The sequence below is a fragment of the Geotrypetes seraphini genome, chromosome 5 (assembly GCF_902459505.1).
Source record: "Geotrypetes seraphini chromosome 5, aGeoSer1.1, whole genome shotgun sequence".
NCBI classification, from domain to species: Eukaryota; Metazoa; Chordata; class Amphibia; order Gymnophiona; family Dermophiidae; genus Geotrypetes; species Geotrypetes seraphini.
The window spans coordinates 191,761,340-191,783,009 of NC_047088.1; the positions used below are offsets into that span (position 1 = coordinate 191,761,340).

The following is a 21,670-nucleotide window of genomic DNA, read 5'->3' on the forward strand; positions in this document are numbered from 1 at the left end:
AACAGAGCAGATCAGTAGCACCTCTGCACAGTTTGCTTGCAGAAGGAAAAACTGAAGAGGCACAATACTCCACTGGGAATGTGGGAGGTACAGAAAACTGTGAGTGACACAATCTGCAAAGCCAGTTCATGGCTGGGGATTGATCACTTAACGTACGAACTCCTGTGTAGATGTAACGGAATAACAAGTATAAAACTATCAATAAAATATTTAATAGCAAAATAAGAAAGGAGACCAGGAATATGATCACAAATTGCCATAGAGACAACAAATAGGCATAGGAACATAAGAATTGCCATTCTGGGTCAGACCAAGCTTCACCAAGCCCAGTATCCTGTTTCCAAAAGTGGCCAATCCCAAGTCACATGTAGCTAACAGGATCCCTAAAAGCAAATAAGCTTCAATGCTGTTTACTCCCAGGGATACAAACTAAAAAAGCAATTTGCGTAAGAAACCACATATTAACAGGAATGGATACACAGATTGAATCAAATGTTATTCCATAAAACATAAGAAAACATTAACCCCCCTCTTTTACAAGGGTATGTTATCCGTTTTAGCGTGCGCTAAATGCTAATGCGTCCATAGGCTAACATGCATGCGTTAGCATTTAGCATGCGCTAAAATGCTTAGTGCACCTTTGTAAAAGAACCCCTAAGCATTTTTGATCATACCTTAAACCATGCAGTGCACACTAAAGAACATATATATTTAATATAAAACCAACTGTAATTTTAGGTATAATAGACTTGGACCACAGTACATGGAGTATAAATTATTGCTGAAACCCGTTCCAAATGCAATTGGTTCTTAAAAAAAAATAAAAAATATAACAGTTATAAAATAGTGGATATTGCCATGGAATTGCCAGTGCTTGCCCTGGGTTGGTGGCATGGAATGCTGCTTCTATTTGGGGTTTTGCCAGGTACTTGTGACTTGGATTGGCCTCTGAGAAGACTTGGTACTGGGCTAGATGGACCATTGGTCTGACCCAGTAAGGTTGTTCTTATGTTCTTAATACAAGTGTCACTAAAATGATGAAACAAACTCAAGTCAGTACAAACAGTTCATACTACAATGGTGGATAAACTGAAATGGGAAGGTGATAAAAATACAAATGAAAATATTAACCAACCTGGTATGCACTGTATTTTAGGACTTGTGCAGCCTCTACAATCCTTATGAATCCGTGTAGGATACACTTCATTGCTATTCTCTACTAGACATATTTCCATTTTCAATTATATTTTTAGCAACATGAATTGCTTCTCCTCTCCCTCCCCCCTTCTTGATATTGTATTGCAGATTCTAAAACTGCTTTCAAGGAAAACCAAATATTCTCAGGCCACCAATTACTGAATGGAGATTTGCCCCTTTATTTTAAGATCTTACAACAGATGCCAATAAGCTGTTCAACCAGAGGCTTTTCTGCTGTTTGGGTTGTACTAGAGACCTATGCCTTTAATTCCAGTGTCCCTTTCTCAGCTGTTCTTGTGCCAGGAGTCAAACAGCTGCTGCCTGATACCATAGACTTGTGGCATGCTCTGAGTATCCAGTTAAGGAACAAATGCATGGATACTTTTAGAGGTCCTAAGTCCTGGACCATAATATCAAACTGCAAGTACCGTAGTTTTCCTTTGCAGAGCGAAACACTGAGAGGTTATCCACAATAAAAAATAATATGCTACCATGAGGACACTTGAACAATGAGCTTGATAGATCTCATGTCCTTATATGATACAGAAAAGAAAGACACATTGGATTTCAGCACAACATAACAGCTTTCCATCAGAAACAGTAAAACTGAGGAATCTCAATGGTGAGAAACAACATAAAAATCAAAATCTCTGTGTAAAGTTCATGTAATACAAATTGTTTTTGGGACTAGAGCCTTGGCCCCCAGCTTAGCTCTGCGGGGATCCTGGAGAGATTCTTGCTTTGTTCTCTGCCTTTTTGATTTATTTCTTCTTTAGTTTAATTTGCTATCCCATCATAAACTTGTAACTATTTTCCTTTGTGGTATTTTATTGTAAACTGCTTCAAACTGTTGTATGTAGCGGTATATTGAGTTGTAATAAACTATGAGGAATCAGTAGTGGCACAATGTTTAGAGCTACAGCCTCAGCACCCTGAGGTTGTGAGTTCAAACCCTGCACTGCTCCCTCTGACCTTGAGCAAGTCACTTAATCCTTCACTGTTCCAGGTACATTAGACAGATTGTGAGCTCACTGGGCCAGATAGAGAAAATGTCTTGAAGTACTTGATTGTAAACCGCTTTGAGTGTGGTTGTATAATTACATAAAGGTGGTATACAAGTCTCAATCCCTTTCCCCTTATCATTTTATTATCAAAAGTTGAATATTCTTTCTTAAAAACTTGATATATTCTTTTGTTTATTTAGTAAACATAATAGGGATATCTTCATGAGTAATTTAAATGGGGAGGGGATAATCAAGCTTTGAGTATGTTTCATGCATAACGAGCTGCAATTGTATATTTTAAAATTCTGAAATATCCTATCCTGGGATCTGTCTGTAATGGTTTCAATGTGGAAAGTGAATTTAGTTATTTTGAAAGAAGTTTATTTTTCCATTTGCTTATCCAGCGTCAGCTGATGTTCACAGAGCTAAAGTCAGGCTCCACACTTCAGATAATGGTAGAAAAGAACAGGGAGCTTAGTGCTACCAACTAGGGGTGTGTCAACTCTCACTCTGGCTCTCTGAAGAATGATAAACTCAATGGGCTTCTCTATTTTTATCCTCATGTTCTTTTCTTTTGGCAGTGTAATCAGTGTGAGCTGAGCTTTTCCCCTGAATGAGTCTAAGTAACTCTGTTTAATGCCTTCTGAAGCGAGCAGCAGAGATAGCCAAGTGCACTGGAGCTGCCTTAATGTATAAGGCTGGATCCTAAACCACCATGTCCTATGAAGGTGATTCCTCCGACCAGCTTTCTGCAACCACCACGGTTAGTTCAGTTGCTGTTCAGGCTGGGGACTCCCGAATTGTTGTATCTATACTTAAGGTAAGCTTTGTGTCATTATTAACAACCCTGCTGTGTGCAATTAGTAGAATGCCTGCTCAGGGTGTTACAAATAATACTATATTATCAGACAGCAATTATATAATATGCAGTACAGCCTGAAGAAATTAGATAGCTAGCCTGCATTTAGAAGAGCTCTTACTAAATTAAAAAATATATATATATCAGATGCTTTTCTCATTGTAATGCAAACTTAATTGAGCCAAATACTACTAGAATATCAGATTTCTTAATGCTATTTGTTAACTTTTGAATGGAAATGTATAATAGGGCCCCTTTTACAAAGCTGCGGTAGCGATGCTACCATGGTAAATGCACTAAAGCTAACAGGAAATGAATGGGCTTCCATCCATTTATCACGGCAGCATTACTATCACGGCTTTGTAAAAGGGGCCCATGGTTTGCAGTTACCAAAGTAGGTCTAATTATAGTTTTCAATTTTTGGTTTGATATTTAAATTACTGAACGATGCTAGTCCTAAAGTAGTATGTTTGTTGTTACACATTTATCAGACGGCATGGAGTTTACGCTCAAAAGATAAGTGTTGTCTTGATGTGCCTTTCTTGTCTGCAGTGAAGCTTTCGAATTACCGCAAGATGATGTTTTCTGTGCAGGGCCCTATTTGTTAGAATAAGCTTCCTTTGGAACTTAGGCCTCTTCTGTGTTATGCTTTAGGAAGGAACTTAAAACTATTCTTTTTCTGCTTACTTATAGCAGTGAGTGAATTGCCAAGAGTTATTTCTCAATCAAAATATGGGAGGGTGGGAATTTGCCATGCTGCTGGGATATTTATTTTATGTGATGCTATGTGGTTTTAAGTTTTTCATTTGTAATTAGTGTAAGCTCACAATTTGTTACCTGTATGTTCATGATTCGGGATGTTTTTCTATAATACGCGATAGAGTTGTTGGATATGCGGAATATACATTTTTGAAATAAAATAAAAAATAATTTTCAATGTTCTTTTAAAAAATAATCTAGATGAAGTATCACGGTGTAAAGAGAAATTCAAGCATAGAAACTGCACGTGCAGCCCCATTTTAGGCAGGTCAAAGAAATAGGAACTGAAGTGTGTAGGTCAATGAATCTCAAGTTTCACCAGTACTCTAGAAAAGAATGTGTCAACATAGAGCCTGTTCTAACCTACAGGAGAAATGGTCATTTATGTACTGGCTGCATGCAACATAAACATCAATTTTAGAACAATAAAGGTTTAGCAATTGATTGGTTCAAAACCAACGTTTAACCTGGTCATGAGCCGACCCATAACCAGTTATCTTTGCAATCTAGATGCTGTCACAGTAAATGGCTTCTTTTGCTAGTTTGGCATTTCGGAGAGAGGGGAGACAAACACCACTGGAGGATTAAGGGAGCAATCCCTGCCCCCAAATCCTTCAGTGGAGTGCTGTTCAAGAGCAGCTGTTTTTCAAATCTTAAATTTGCTTATTAGCAGGTTCAGCACCTGTTTGGCCTTCACATATAGGTGCCCAGTTGATCTTTTAGGATGTAGAGGTTTAGTTCCCTTCTGAAATGAGGAATAAATGCCTATGAACTTGCCATGCTCTTTTCCTGCCCAAGACATGCCCCTTGAAAGCACTTGGGTTTGATATGTGCATATTCTGGCTTTTGTAAAATGAGAACTTAGATGTTTGTGCAAAAATATTTAAGTGCCAGTTTATGCACATATCATAGATGAATAGGGCTTGTAAAATAAGGGTCATAAGGGTAATTCTATAACAGTGCACTTACATAAAGACACCAATATTCTATAAATATGCCATGCCCATGCTTTGTTCAGATGCCACCCATGTTTATGCCCACATGAAAACTACATGCTCTCATAGATGTAGGGTAAATAGTGAAGTGCCGCTGTACTGGGACCATTGCTATTTAACTTATTTACAAATGATCTTGAAATTGGAACGAGTGAGGTGATTAAATTTGCAGATGACACTAAACTGTTCAAAGTTATCAAAATGCATGTGGATTGTGAAAACATTGCACGCAGACCTTAGGAAATGGGAAAACTGGGCATCACCATAGCACTGAACATTCTTTGATTGGTATGACTACCTCTATCCAATATTTTCTAGATCACCATCAATCAATTCTGTTAATCTCTATTGATCTTTCTGCAGCCTTTGATACGATCGACCACCAACTTCTACTTAATAGACTTCAATCCATTGGTATTACAGACCAAGTTCTTTCTTGGTTTGTATCATATTTTACAGATCGTACCTCTACTGTTTTTTTTAAAGATTCAATATCTAAATCCTCACAGACTACATATGGTGTCCCTCAAGGGTCTATTCTTTCCCCTTTATTATTCAATATCTTTCTTGCCCCTCTAATGACCTTATGCCAATCTGTGGGTTTCCAAGTCTTTGCCTACGCTGACGATATCCAGCTTTTACATCCATTGGACGCTAATAAAACTTCTGATATCATAGTGATCAGTGAGAAACTTGATCAAGTTTACCATTGGCTGGACTCAAACAGATTGGCACTTAACATTAAAAAAAATAATGTGATGCTTTTCCCCTGGAAAGACAGTTCTTCCCTTGTCGCTCCCATTTCTATAAAAAATGTCCCCCTGCAATTAGTTAGCAATATAAAAATTTTAGGGGTGATCTTTGATGATAAACTGAATTTTCATGATCACATTAGTAACATTATTAAAACAACCTTTTACAGACTACGAAAAATTCGATCAATTTCAAAATTTCTATGTTCAAAATCACTTAATATTCTTATTCACTCCTTGGTGATCTCTAAAATTTATTACTGTAACGCTCTTTTTAAGGGAATCTCTTTAAATGAAATAAAACGTCTACAAATCATACAAAATGCTTCCATTAAGCTTATAACTAAAACTAGGAAATTTGATCATGTAACACCCCTTCTAAAAAATGCGCACTGGCTTCCAGTTACCCACCGGATAACATACAAACTATGCATACTCACTTTCAAATCTCTCCTTAATAAAACCCCAGCATTTATATATAAATTATTAATTCCTTATTCTCCAAATAGAACTCTGAGATCCAACGAACAGAATTTACTAACGATTCCGTCTCTTAAGGTTATTAATACTAGACGGCAATTTATTTTCTCTGTTACCGCACCTCAGACTTGGAATGCCCTTCCAATTTATTTAAGGGAAGAGCAGAATCTAGAGAAATTCAAAAGTAATTTAAAAACATTTCTTTTTAGAGATGCCTTTGGTAATTAACTAAACAGTCCATAGGTCAAATTATTTTTACTGTATCATATTATATCTTTTATTTGTTTCCCTTTTTGTACTTTTCCCTTTTTGTTCTACTTTTCTATATTGATTTTGTATTTCACCTCCCCTCTTTCCTTGTGTATATGAGTTTGTTAAGTTAAACTTTTAATCCCTAATGTCATTATATATAGTTTTGTATTGTATTGTTTCCCATTAATTGTAATTTTAAATTGTTCATCGCTTAGAAATATGATTAAGTGATTAATCAAAAAAACCATTAAACTTGAAACTTGAAACTCACATAAAATTTAATGTGGACAAATGCAAAGTGATGCATATAGGGAAGAATAGCCCAAATCATAGTTACCAAATGCTAGGATCCACCTTAGGGGTTAGCACCCAAGAAAAAGATCTGAGTGTCATTGTAGACAATGCGATGAAACCTTTAGTCCAAAGTGTGGCGGTAGCCAAAAAAGCAAACAAGATGCTAGGAATTATTAAAAAAAGAGATAGTTAAACAAGACTATGAGGAGCATTTTTCAAATCATATGGCTGTCTGATTTGGACGTATGGCACAGGATATCCAAAATCAGTAGTAATAAAATGTCTATTTTTGAAAAGCAAACCACCATAAGTCTAGAAATATTTTTGTTTTTGAAAATCTTCTATCTGGACTTCCAGGCCAATGAGATGCCCATACAGTCAGGACGTCTATCTTTATACCACATTTACAAACAAAATTTTGTCCAAGTCACAAATGGCTAGAATAAGGCCATTTGGGCATTGGAGGGACTGGCCACCCAGACATGTCAACAGAGCACCTTAAAAGGCACTGCTGTGACCTTCAGAAAAACGATGCTAGAAAACATCTCACCAGAACGCCCTTATAGATTATGGTGAACCCCCCCTCCCAAAACACCCCCAAAAGCCACTGTACGCACCTGTCTACAGGTGAGTATAGTGGGTATAGATGCAGGTGGCATCTATATGGCAGTAGAATAGGGTTTGGGGGGTGCACATTTTCCACCATAAATATAGTAGGTAGAGTGGCTTATAACACTACTCCACCAAGCCCATCTCATGCTCTGAACATACAGAGGCTGGAATATCTTGCTAGATGTACAAAAAGACGATTTTGATTATCGACACTTGGATGTTCTGGCAATTATGATGTCCAAGTGCTGATTTAGGATGCTTTTTGGATGTTAATGTTGTTTGTTTATTGGCCCTAAGAATGTTCTAAATGCCTCTGCATCACTCCATGGTACAACCTCACCTGGAGTACTGTGTTCAATTCTGGTCACCTTATCTCAAGAAAGATATAGCAAAACTAGAAGAGGATTAAAGAAGAGCAACCAAGATGATATAAGGGATGGAACTCCTCTAGTACATACAAATCCAACTCAAGAACAGTTTAAAAAATGGAACTTGTTCTTAACCTGGGGACTACCTATATTCTAAAATCCATTACAAGTTTCAAGTTTCAAGTTTAATTTTATTTGATGTATCGCTTATTACAAACTAAGCGATTAACAAAATATAACAAACATTGTTAAATTATATATTATTGAACATTAAAGGGGTAAAATAACAGTATCTTAGTATTACTTTAACTAAAAGGAATTGGACACACAAAACAATATTAACAAACTATGACACATATGGAATGAACATGAGGGCTTAAAGTTACAAAAATATTTTCCCTGAAAAGGGAGAAAGAGAGGTCTGAAAGGGGAGGGAGGAAACATTAGGAAGGGATTGAAAGTTCTAAGATAGAAATTAGCAATGAAGTGAATTTAGAGGTCAAAAGAGATTTTAAAAAGAAATGATTTTAAGTTAGTTTTAAATTGATTTAAATTCTTATTTTTTCTGATATATAAAGGAAGAGAGTTCCAAGTAAGAGGAGCCACTACAGAGAAAATATCGTGGCATTTTGTCCCTACTATTTTTAAAGAGGGAACCATTAATAATTCTTGGGTTTCAGAACGTAAAGAACGATTTGAAGAATGGGGGATTAACAAACGGTCTATAAATTGTGGTTCATTAGTATTTAGTGTTTTGAAAATAAGTTATTCGGTTATTTATGGGCAGCCAATGTGATTTGATTAGCAGAGGTGTTACGTGGTCATATTTTTTACCATTATGGATTATTTTAATTGCTATGTTCTGTATAATTTGTAAACGTTTTTTTTCTTTTTGAGTGATATTTTGTAGAAGAGAGTTGCAGTAATCTAGTTTTGTTATAACAAGAGAGTGCATTAGAATATTTAAGGATTGTGGTTCTAAATATTTTGTCATTGAACGGATTAAACGAAGACGATAAAAACAGCATTTAACAATGTTATTAACATGTTCTTGATAAGTAAACTTATCATCTATGATTACACCTAAAATTTTAAGTGAAGTCACTGTTTCAATTATTATATCATCTATTAAGAAAGGAGAAGATAATTGTATTCCCTGTTTTGAAGGAAAAAGGAGGACCTTTGTTTTTGGAATATTAAGAGCGAGTTTATTATAGGTGAGCCATTCTTTAATTTTGACTAATTTTTGGTTGACTTGAGCTATTTCAATTGGGTTTTCTAGATTACATGGATGTAATAATTGTATGTCGTCCGCATAAGCATATGCGGAGAAGCCTATAGACTGGCTAAGACTAAGTAAAGGTGAGAGAAAGATGTTGAAGAGTAAGGGGGAAAGAATTGAACCCTGAGGAATTCCAAAGCTAGGTGAGTATGGTGTAGATTTAGTGTCATTGAATTGGACACTGGAAGACCGTTCTGATAAGAAAGAATTGAACCATTGTAAGGCTATGTCATTGATACCAATTGATTGAAGTCTGTCTAGTAAGAGAGAATGATCAATGGTGTCAAATGCAGCGGAGAAATCAAGAGAAAATAAGATGACGGATTTGTGGTGATCGAGATTATGTATAATGTTGGTAGTGAGACCTATTAATGAGTATTCTGTGCTGTGATTTTTTCTAAAGCCAGTTTGGTTGGGGTGTAGAACATTTGTAGATTCGACAAATTCTGATATTTGATTAAAAATTACTTTTTCTGTGATTTTTGCTAGAAAAGGAATATTTGCGATAGGGCGGTAATTCAGAGGATCTTCAGTACTTATTTTATGGCGTACCAAGGGGGGGGATGGGGGGCGGTACGTCCCGTTTACACGGCCCAAGGGGGTGCACAGCTGGCCACTCACCGGGGAATAGGCTGCCGCCGGGGAAAGGCTGCCACTGCCATCATCAGAAACAAGCCGGCGCCGAGTTCTCCCTCCCTGCTTCTCTTCCCTGTGAGCCTATCAACTCTAGCCGTCCGACGTCAATTCTGACGTCAGAGAGGACGTTCTGGGCCAGCCAATCGCTGCCTGGATGGCCCGGTATGTCCTCTCTGGCGTTAGAATTGACATCAGGCAGTGAGAGTTGGTCGGCCCGTGGGGGAAGAGAAGCGGGGCGAACTCGGCGCCGGCCTGTTTCCGATGGCCAGTGGCAGCCTTTCCCCAGTGGCGGTGGCAGCAGCATGTTTCCCAATGGCGGTGGCATGAGGGAGGGCAGGGAGAAAGAAAGAAAGGGTGGTGGAGACAGGGAGCCAGAAAGAAAGAAAGGGGGCAGGGTGAAACAAAGAAAGAAAGAAAAAAAATGGGGCATGTGGAGAGAGAGAGAGGAAGACAGACATAGAGAAAGAAGGGGGTAGGGTGAAAGAAAGAAAGAAATGGGTCACGGAGAGAGAGAGAAAGACAGACAGAGAAAGAAAGGGGGCATGGAGAGAGAAATAAAGAAGAGGACAGAATGAAACAAAGAAAAAGATGGGGGAGGGAATGAGGTCTGGAGGAGAGGAAGCATATAGGAGGCTGAAAGAAGGGAAGAAATATTGGATGCACAATCAGAAGAATAAAGTGCAACCAGAGACTGATGAAATTACCAAACAAAGGTAGGAAAAATGATTTTATTTTCAATTTAGTGATCAAAATGTGTCCATTTTGAGAATTTATATATGCTGTCTATATTTTGCACTATGGCCCCCCTTTTACTAAACCGCAATAGCAGTTTTTAGTGCAGGGAGCCTATGAGCATTGAGAGCAGTATGGGGCATTCAGCACAGCTCCCTGCGCTAAAAAATGCTATCGCGATTTAGTAAAAAGGGAGGGGGTATATTTGTCTATTTTTGTATAGCTGTTACTGAGGTGACATTGCATAAAGTCATCTGCCTTGACCTCTTTGAAAACCCGTGGAATATAAATGATAATTAACATTTTCTCTGCGTACAGTATGCTTTGTGTTTTTAAATTTTTATTGTTGGTAGATCATTTTGACTTAGCCACAAATATAAGGGAGGGGAGGGAGGGAGGGAAGCTGCTGAAAGACATCTAGTAATCCTTGCAGGCTTGACTGTGCAGGGAATTATTTTTGTAAAATCATGTTTTGTTATGTGACTGGCATTATTTAGACTTTAATTTCTATGAATGAACAGAATGAAAATGATATAAAATTACTTGCTTGTTTTTATGTGCGTGCGCTGAAGGAAAGTGGAGAGAGAGTGGGCTGAGGACGATAAAGGGAAATGGGGAAGAGAGAGTGGGGAGAAGATGCTGATTTATAAATTGACAATTGTACAGAATATTGTTTCTTTTTATACTTTAATATAATAAGTTCAATATAAAACAATTCAAGGCTTGTGTGGATGGAATTAGGTGGTTTGCGGGGATGGGGACCGAGCTTACGGGGATTAGTCCAATAAAATGGTATTTTCTTATTTCTCATTATTTGTTTTATTTTTATTTGTTAATTTGTAAAGTGGTGATTGTTATGTATCAGTTTTTTCAAATTTACATCTACTGTCTTTATATTTTGCACAGTATTAGAAGACATGTATTACTGGTTTTGTGATGTTGTGGTGTTGCATTGTATGCAGGGTCTGGTTTCTTGGCGGTTCAGTTTAACTTTTGTCTACATATTTCTATTTTTAGTTGGCGATTATTCCATATTGGGTGAGGGTGTATCTGTCTGTTTGTATGAAAGGGACATGGCTTTCTGATAGCATCGACTGTACAGGATCAGTTGACTGTGCAGGATCTGCATTGTTTAGTTTTACAATGTATGTGTTGGTGGTCTAGTGCTCACTGCAGTGTTTAAGATGCTGACTTTTCCTAAGTACACTCTTGTGTGATATGTGGATTGTTACTAAAAATCATATTTTTCATATAGATGGGGGGGTTGTCAAAAATTGATGGGCCCTGGGTGTCACTTATGCTAGGTACGCCACTGCCCCCAGCCACAGATGACTATGCCATAGACTTCTCTCATCTGAACTAGAAAGAGGTTTTTCTATGGCAAACAATATCATAAGACATTATTGATATAACTTGTGAGACCTCATCTAAGTATTACCTGATTCATATTTCATTGCCATCTTTTAATTCTCCAACTTTTACTTAATAAGCAAAACTTTTTACAACATGAAATTTACAACAGCCCTTATGATCAATGCCTGTCTAACATATTGAAACAGTTTGGTCCCGTTCTGACACCATTTCTTTATTTTATGGTATCTGTTAGTTTGAATAGAGGGGAGACAGTTCTGGACCTTTGGGAAATTGCCTATGTTTACCCTTGACTTAAAGAATCCACAACAAACATATCTTTGCTTTCTAACTACTGCTCAATATCCAACTTACCTTTTGTCTCCAAACGTATTGAAATTACTGTGGCAGAACAACTAATTAATTATGTTGAATGAACTGTTTTACAACCACTTCCATCAAGATTCAATCTCTGCCATAACATAGAAACTGCATAAGCATATACACACATATTGAGCAAAATAAGCACATTCTTTTGCTTTCATTTGATCTTTCAGCAGCTTTTAATTGACCATTCATTGTTGCCCCATAGACTCCAGAACATGAGCATTTTCCAGTATTGCTCTCCAATGGTTTTCTTATCTTTCAAAAATAAAATTTGTGATTCACTGGATGAATACTGACTTGGAACAATTTATCCTCACATGTGGTGCTCCCCAGGGATCTATTCTTCCATCACTTCTTTTCACCACTATCTACTTTGATATAGTCTCTTAATTTACACCATTTTTTATGCAGATGACATCTATTGGGAATTTTCGACCCTATGGATCCTTATAATATAATTTTATCAATAATATAACCTCAGTCAATCAGGTTGCTAATTGGTTTCTGCTTCATAAATTGAAGCTTAATCCAGAGACGTCAAAACCTATGCTTTTTTTTCACACAATAAGGAACCTGTGTGACTTCCATGCATGTTTGCTATTAATGGTACTGATTCCTTTAGCACAATCACTTAAGACCCTGGGTGTGGGAGAGTGGCCAAGATGGCATTCAGATAGGACACTCATGAATGAAGCGCTTTGATTTTTGCTTATTTTAAATTGTTATCTTGAATTCCTAAGCATAAGGGAAGCTTTGGGGACCTCAGTACTGTAGCAAACTGATTATAACTTTCACAAAACCCCTTCCAGTATTGGTAGGTGCAAAATTTGGGGTTAGAGATGAATCCTGATATGGAGATTGAAATGTTGCTTAATCTGCGGTCTCCTGAATGCTTGACCTTGGAGGAGCATCTGAGTTAACTGAGACCTTGATCTCTCTGTAACTGGTGGTCAGTGACATATATTTGGCTAGGATGTCATGAGTAACCAAATTGCAACACTAAAGGCTCCTTTTCCGAAGGCGCGATAGGGCCTTAACGTGTGGAATAGCGCACGCTAAAATGCTGCGTGCACTAGCCGCTACCGCCCCTTGATTACCTGCATCAACTATTCAGCCAAGGCTCTTGTGCTCTAATACTGCAACTCGATCTAAGTAGCGCATTTGACTTGGTTGACCACACCACTCTACTAGACTGTCTGACTTCTATTGGAATCTCAGGTCACGTTCTCAATTGGTTCCATGGATTTCTTTCAACAAGAACCTACAAAGTGTTCAAAGATGATACTACCTCCTACAGCTGGGACAACCCCTGTGGAGTCCCACAAGGCTCCCCCCTATCCCCCACCCTATTTAACATCTACCTTGTCTCCCTAGGAAATCTCCTACAAAGCTTAAAGCTCAAATTTTTCATCTACGCAGACGACATCACAATAATCATTCCGCTCTCTTACTTTACCTCAGAGTTTCTAAATTCGCTATCTTTCACCCTAAATCAGATCGAACTTTGGATGTCAGCGTTTAGACTAAAGCTAAACCCAGAAAAAACCAAACTCTTCTTAGCATCCCCAAATGACAAAATTAAGGAAACCACGATACACATCAATGGTCTTGACTATTCTATTGAGCAATCACTAAAAATACTAGGTGTCACTTTAGACAAGCATCTCACACTGGAGAAACACACCGACCTAGTATTTAAGAAAAGCATCTCGGTGCTCTGGAAACTCCGCACCATTAAAAAATACTTTGATGACGCCTCCTTTCGTCTGCTGGTCCAATCTTCCATTCTTAGTGTCCTGGACTACTGTAACATCATTTATCTAGGCGCCTTCAAGAAAATCACCAGAAAGCTGAGACTGGTCCAAAATACCGCCATCCGCCTTATCTTTGGCCTGAAGAAATGGGATCACATATCCCCTTTCTACCACAAGCTGCACTGGCTGCCATTCGAATCCAGAGTCCTATTTAAGTTCTCTTGCATCTGCTACAAAACCGTTTCTGGTATGTCACCAGCCTATCTTTACCCCCACTTCAACCTGAACTATAATAAGAAGAGCCCCCGCAGAACAACTCTATTCGCTTTTCCCTCACTGAAATCGTGTCACCTTAAAAGATTCCTCGAACGAACTTTCTCTTTCCAAGCGGCCAAACTAAACTCATGGCTCGCCCAAATCATACTTGACAGCTATTCATACCTCCCCTTCAGAAAAAAGCTCAAAACTCTACTTTTTAACGGACCAAATCCCTAACGCCGTAACGTTACCCCCTCTCCACCTTAAAAAACTGATGAAACCCCTCCTTTGCAACAGACCTATCCCTTAGCCCCCCCTTCCCCCATCTAAACCCTCCTCTCCCCTCTCCCCCCCTTACTTTCCCACCCCCCCTCCAAGTTGGTTGCCCCCCCCCCTGTTTCCAACTAATATGCTCTTATCTAATTTCCTCTCTTAAACTCTATTGTATCCTACTGCAGCACTCTGTATGTATCCCGTATTGTATCCTACTGCAGCACACTGTATGTATCCCGTATTTAGCCCTTCCCCCTCCTAAATCGTCTATGTAAACGAGTTCGTCCCCACGATTGCCTTGTTATGTTCTTCCTTTTTTCGAATCGCACTGTATGTAATTCTTCTACCTGTTGTGAACCGCCTTGAACTCCCTGGGTATGGCGGTATACAAAATAAAATATTATTATTATTATTATTATTGAGCAGGCAGTAGTTTTTCGGCTAGCGCGCGCTAATCTGGTGCATGCGCTAAAAACGCTAAAACACCTTTGTAAAAGGAGCCCTAAGTAAGGCCATCTGAGATCCCACTTGAGTCTATATGGAGAGCAGTCGCTTCTTGTTTTTGTTTCAGCAGTTAAATCATTACATAAGCTATGCATAGTTTGTATCTCGGCTGACTCTGGTTTGGTTAAGCAGCTAAACGGGTGTTTGTTTGCTCAGGAAAAGACAACATCAGATTTGGAGGACTTTGTTTCACAGATTAAGGTTTAGCAAGATAAACTGTTGTTTATGTCATGTGTACGATTAGGAATTTAGATTATGGTGCTTGTGCTTTAAATTTGAGACTTTTGAAATTAAGCATGCCTTTCCTAAGTTTTTGTAATAAATCTTTATCTAGAGTCGGGTTTACTCCCTCTTCAAAAAAATTATCCTCAATCAGTGGTTGTTGATTCAGATGTTTCAGCTAATAGTAAGACTATAACTGCTGTGTTAGAGAAATCACAAGATGAGATTGCCTATAGAGTAACTTTAGTTGTTTCTTTTATTTTTATTCAAAACTAGTCTTATAGCCCGTTACATTAACGGGTGCTAGAATATATGTGTGTGTGTCTGTCTTTATTTCTTTCTCTCTCTCCTTAGCCGCTTTCTTTCTTTCTGTCTTTCTTTTTCCTTGGCTGTCCATTACCACCCCTTGCCTGCTCCCCCTGTCCATTCTCCCTTCCTTTTACCTCGCCTGTGTCCACCACCACCCCTTCGCTGCTCTCCTTATGCAGCAGCAGCCTTTCTCCCTTTATTTTACCTCCCCTCTGTCCAGCAGCACCTCTTTTCTTCTCCCCCTGTCCAACAGTAGGCATCCCTTCCTTTTTCTCCCACCCTCCTCCTTCTTATCCCTATGATACACTTACCTTGCACTGCCCCTGATCAGAGGTTCCCGACAGCCGCCCAGTTGCACCCATTGGAAAAGTTCCCTCTGCCGCATCCCGCACCCCTCCTGATGCGACTCCCGCTGTCTTTCTTTCTGTCTGTCTCTGTCTCCCTTTGTCTGTCTGTCTTTCTGTGTATCTCCCTGCCCCTGTATCTTTCTTCTTTTCTGTCTCCCTCCCTCTGTCTGTCTGTCCGAAGCAGCATTCCCTCTCCCTCCATTTCCCTCCCCCCACACCAGTTCCCTGTGCAGCAGCATTAGCGCTTCCTCTACCCCCCTTTCCCTTCCCGCGGTCCCGACTACAAACGCAGTCCCGAGTCCTTTGCCGCCCCCCCTTTCCTTCCCTCGGGCCCGACTACACATGGCGATTCAAGCAGCGTGTGCAGCAGTCTTCACACGCTGCTTCGGGTCCTTCTACTGGCCTGATTTACTCTGGCACGTCCCTGATGACATCATCAGAGACACGGCAGAGCAAATCAGGGCAGTAGAAGGGCCCGAAGCAGCGTGTGAAGACTACTGCACACGCTGCTTAAATCGCCAGTCGGGCCCGCGGGAAGGGAAGGGGGAGGCGGCAAAGGACTCGGTTCCCGGGCAGCGGAAAGTTGCTGGGCTCCTCGGTGGGGGTACTGAGCGGCCACGATCCCTCTCCTCCCAGACCCTCCCCCCCACCCCGCTGGAGGAACGGAGATTGGCGGCTAGCTGCAGTCCTGGCTTCTGGAGGCGATCAGCGGCTGGTGACGTATAAGCGCGCATGCGCACTCCTGCGACCACAGACCTACTGATCACGGAAGCACGCAAATAGGAGTGTGCATGCGTGGCTAGCCTTTTATTATATAGGATGAGGGAGTACTAATTTGGCCATATTTGAGATCACCTGTGCTTTCTCTTCTGGTTGAGAGAATTTGATTATTTCTTGACCTGTCTTGTTGTGTACAGAATATTCGTTAAAAAATTCTTCTTTTGAGTCAAGTAAATATCCATGGGGCAAGATTTCAGCTTGTTATCTGAGTCAATGAGTTGTTAATACAAACAGTGAGCCTTATTTCTATGAACCATCTCAGTTAAGGACTTTTTGGGGTTAATCAGTGATTCAGTAGTTCAGAGAGGGCAGTGATCCGTGAGCAGAACTGGAGGGGCCACCAGTAGAATCTATGAATGAAGTAGTGATCTGGGGGTGGGAAGGAGTTTATCAGTCCTTTATGAAAAGGAAGGGTGATGGAATTTGATATACCACCTTTCTGTTGCTACAGTCAAAACAGTACTTATTTTGTACCTGGGGTAATAGAGAGTTAAGTGACTTACCCAGAGTCACAAGGAGCTGCATTAGAAAATAAAAAAAATACCTTTACTTGTGTGTTAATCATGATTTTTTTTTTTTTTTAATTGTGCAATTATTCACAATTAAAAATTGTAATCAAAATGCAACTCTAATTTTAAATTCAAAATGTGCAGAATCACAACTAAGGTCAATTATTTGCGTAATTGTTATTAGTGCCAATTCCACTTATAGCCAATTATTGGTCGTTAACACCAATTAGCAGCTAATTATTATATTGTTATGGGCTTAAGCAAGGAAAATACACTCTGAGATTTATTGGGATCAAAAGAAACAAAAATCTGGGTGAATTTTTTAAAGGCTTTGGTCTGAACTAGGTTGAACAGCAAGGCATGTATGCAAAGTCTGGATAGCATGTTCAATATTGTGGGCGCATGCAAAAATGTTGAAAGGATGATTCACTGATTAAGTGGAATTCTAAATCTCCCTTTATAAAATGACTTTGGCTGAGTGTACAGAATCACCCTGGGTGGAAATCTCGGTGCGTCTTATGTAGCAAAGATACAAAATTTGTACACCCTCCCCTTTAGCATTGTAAAACACCCTCCCGCTTCCACACCTTTTCAAAACACCCCTCCCCTCCACTTCTCATCACCGCTGCTGTACCTTTTTAACCCCCCACCCCCTGCCTCTCAGCACCACCGCTGCACCTTTTCAAACCCCTCCCTATGGTGTTGAAAAATTATTTCTTGAAAAAAAATGTCCTCTTTTGTGGGCAGAAACTGCAAATGTTTCCAGACGTTTGTAGAGCTACCCAGTTTAGGCGGAAACAATTTCTTCAATACAAATCTTGTGCATTGTCATTGGGAGCAACTTTTTTCTTAAAATTTCCTGCTAAATGTATGATTACTTTTTCAAATATGTCATATGCCTTTTTTGAATCTGATCAGTTGGAAAGATTCCTGATAGATAGGGAAAGGGGTGTTCTAACTAAAACTTAAAATAGAGATATACAGGCTTTTTTATTTTTCTTTTATTTGTTGGTTATGTATGTATGTTCAAGAATGACCTCTTTCTCTTCCTTGATGTGCACTCATATTGCTTTAGAATACTGTATGTATTAGAATTGTTATATTTAAATTTAAAAAACCCTCCCTCTCAGCACCATAGCCGCAGCTTTTCAAACCCCCCCCCCAGCAGCACCGCCGCACCTTTTCAAACCATCCCCCAAGCACCACCGCCATCGTCGGTACCTTTTTTAAACACCCTGGTGGTCCAGCGGTATCTCTCCCTCGCTAGATGGCTTTCGTACTCAGGTCACCCAGCTCAGAAAAAAAACAAAAACAAAAAAAACAACCAACAACCATCAGGGGCATTTAAAAATAACACCCCATACCTTTTAAAATCCCTCTTGTCCTCGCTAGACAGCTCTCATACTCAGGTCAGGAGCACGGATGGGAAGAGCAAGCGTTACCTGCTCCCGCTTGGGCCTGCCACTGCTTTCTGAATGGTGGCGTCATTTCTCACAGGACTCGTGAGGACTGACGCCAGCCATTTGGAAAGCAAAGCGGGCCCAAGCAGGAACAGGTAACGCTTGCTCTTCCCATCCGTGCTCCTGACCTGAGTATGAGAGCCGTCTAGCAAGGACAAGAGGGATTTTAAAAGGTACGGGATGTTATTTTTAAATGCCCCTGATGGTTGTTGGTTGGTTTGTTGTTTTTTTTTCTGAGCTGGGGCACTTTGGGGGATCATGCACACTATCTAGCTTTTTCATTCTTTGTGTATCTCTTATTTGTGTATTCTATCTGACTTAATTTTTTGGATTCTTTGGCAGCCACACAATGGAGGGTGGGATTGGGGGGGACTTGGATTCTAGGGGTTTGGGCCTGTCCTTTTGTCTGTCTGAAAGGTGGATTGGTACTTGAGGATGGGTTTTTCTAGGTTAATGAAAACTTGTATTAGGCACTATTTGAACCTTGGTGCTGCATACTTTACATTATCACTTGTGTGTGTTCTGTATTTGCATAAAAGGTACTGGGGGATGTTTAAAAGGGTATGGGGTATGATTTAAAAGATATGGGGGTGTTTAAATGGGTATGGGGATGATTTAAGGTACTGGGGAACTATGTGGGGGGCATGGGGGATGATTTAAGGTACTGGGGGGTATGGGGGTACTGGGGGGTACGGGACCTGCCAGCCTGCCTGACACTAGGCTACTAGGCCTGCCTGCCCTTTGCCCTGTCCCTGCCTGCCCTATGCCCTGTCCTGGCCTGAACTGAGCCCTGTCCTGGCCTACCACTAGACCAGCAGAGGGGAACAGGGTACAGAGCCTGGCAGGGAGGGGGGACAGGGTGCAGAGTCTGGCAAGGAGTGTGGGGTTGGGTGCAGAGCCGGGCAGGGAGAAATTGGTTCAGAATTTTTTTTCTTGTTTTCCTCCTCTAAATCTAGGGTGCGTCTTATGATCAGGTGTGTCTTATGAAGCGAAAAATATGGTACTTTAGTTTCGCCATTGAAAAAGCTTTTGCTCTGTTCAGTGTGCCAGAATGAAAAAGATTTGAGAGATACTACTGTATGCTGATGTGACCATCACCAAAAAATAAGATTTTCAGATACTACTACTACTACTTGTCATACTTATCATAATACTGCTACTAGAAGAACACTGCGCTGTACACACACGAGAAGGCCATGTACTACAGAGCTTACAGTCTTTGCAAGATAGACAAACAGGACAAATAATATTAGGGAGTTGCATTTATTATAGGAAATAATTAAATCTAATCTAATCTAATCCTTAGGTTTGTATACCGCATCTTCTCCACATTCGTAGAGCTCGGCACGGTTTACAGGAGATGAAATAGGAAGGAACTACAATAAAGGGTTAGAGGTCAAAGTATGAAGAATATTTAGAGGACTTGGGATGCCAGATATGAAGAGTTTTTGAGGACTTGGGATACCAAAGTTGGAGAGAGGCTTACATTTTTGAGAAAAGCCAGGTTTTCAAATGTTTGTGGAAAACTTGGAGAGAGCTCAAGTTCCGAAGAGGGGAGGTAAGGTTGTTCCAGAGCTCAATGATTTTGAAGGGGAGGGAGGTCCCTAGCTTTCCTGTATGGGAAATGCCTTTTAGCGAGGGGAAGGATAGTTTTAATTTGTGGGAGGGTCTGGTGGTATTAGGGTTTGAAGAATTTCAAGAAATAGGGATAAAGGGAGGAAGGATACCGTGTAGGATCTTGAAAGCTAGACAGGCACATTTAAAGTGGACCCTGGCGTTTATCGGAAGCCAGTGAAGTTTGGACAGGAGCGGAGAGACATGGTCAAATTTACTTTTAGCGAAGATGAGCTTGGCTGCGGCATTCTGAATCCGCTGAAGTCTATGAATGTTTTTCTTAGTTAGGCTTAAGTAGATAGAGTTGCAGTAGTCTAATCTGGAAAGGATGATGGATTGGACAAGGAGGGTAAAATGGTTTTGATGGAAGCAGGATCTAACTTTCCTCAGCATATGAAGGCTGAAAAAGCATTTTTTTGCCAAGGTTTGGAGGTGGTCATTGAAGGACAATGTGGAATCAATGATGATGCCCAGAACATTGCTCGAGAACTCAAGCTGCAGAGTGGAGCCAGAGAGTAGTGGGATGGAGGTAGATAGTTGGTGTAGTTTTGGGCCGAGCCAAAGAAGTCTTGTTTTGGACTCGTTCAGTTTCATTTGCACAGTGTGGGCCCAGGATTGTAGGCTCATTATGCAAGAGGATATGTTTTTAGACAGGTTGGTGAGGTTCAAATCGGTCTCGAGGAGGATGAGGATGTCATCAGCATAAGTGTAAATTGTTTCAAGGGGGGATAGATGGAGGAGTTTGAGGGAGGATATAAAGATGTTGAAAAGAATAGGAGATAGGAGAAAGCCTTGCGGGACTCCACAGTTTGGTTTCCAGGGGGAGGATGAGGTGCCATTCATGTTGACAGTGTAAGAACTAGAGCGGAGGAATTTTGAGAACCAGTCTAGCACTGTGGAGTTAATGCCTATCTCAGAGAGTTGGTAAACAAGAATATCATGGTGGACAACGTCGAAAGCAGCGGAAAGGTCAAACAATCCCCACTATAAACTTCATAAATAATTTTTGGAATGAAGAAGCCTCAGAACCTTAGGCAGAAAACATAATTGAAATACACTGCAATCATCTCATCGGCTAAGAAAACCTTTCAAAGCAAACACATTCAAAATCTTTTAAATGTATCCATGCTACAGCAGATAGTAGAAAATTCATAATCCAACAATAGTTCCAGCTACAGCAGTCAGTGTTTCACTGAAAAGCTGCATCAGGGATTATAGGATCATTAATTCTTGAAATTAAAAAAAAGGAGCGAAAATTTAATACTAATTTTAAAAAAAAATTTTTTATTTTAAAAATAGCAGTGTGCAAACTCATTCAAACAGGCACCATTTAATACCATGCTCACAAATCCCCAAAATGGTCATATAAAAATACGCTTTCAACTTATATATAAAGTGAAGAGGAGTCTTTACTATTCTACTTTTCTGACCATTGGGAGACAGTAGGGTAAAAGAGAATACGTAAGATTCTATTTTTACCACTAAACAATTAGTAGCCAAGATGGGTGAACAGATTGGAAGCTGTGGAACAGCAGGTGGTACTCTTCAGTTGAACTTTATTAAATATCAAGAATACAAGTATGCGCAATGACAAGAACAAGCATAGATGACATTGGCGTAGGTGAATTGGAGTCTGGGTGAATCGAAGGTAGAATCATGATTTACACATGAATTTATATGT

At 39.8% G+C, this 21,670-nt stretch overlaps 1 protein-coding gene across 6 annotated transcripts in view; it reads left to right on the forward strand.

Annotated features, from left to right (window-relative positions):
* Positions 1-1,580: 1,580 nt before the first annotated feature.
* The window catches only part of CCDC141 (coiled-coil domain containing 141), a 225,859-nt gene continuing 205,769 nt past the window's right edge, over positions 1,581-21,670 (forward strand). For all 6 annotated transcript variants that reach the window (XM_033944939.1, XM_033944944.1, XM_033944945.1 and 3 more), the window contains exons 1-2: positions 1,581-1,819; positions 2,783-3,021. In XM_033944939.1, coding sequence (XP_033800830.1) covers positions 2,917-3,021 — 105 coding nt within the window. In that variant the 5' untranslated portion in view covers positions 1,581-1,819; positions 2,783-2,916. The remainder of the gene's footprint in view (positions 1,820-2,782; positions 3,022-21,670) is intronic.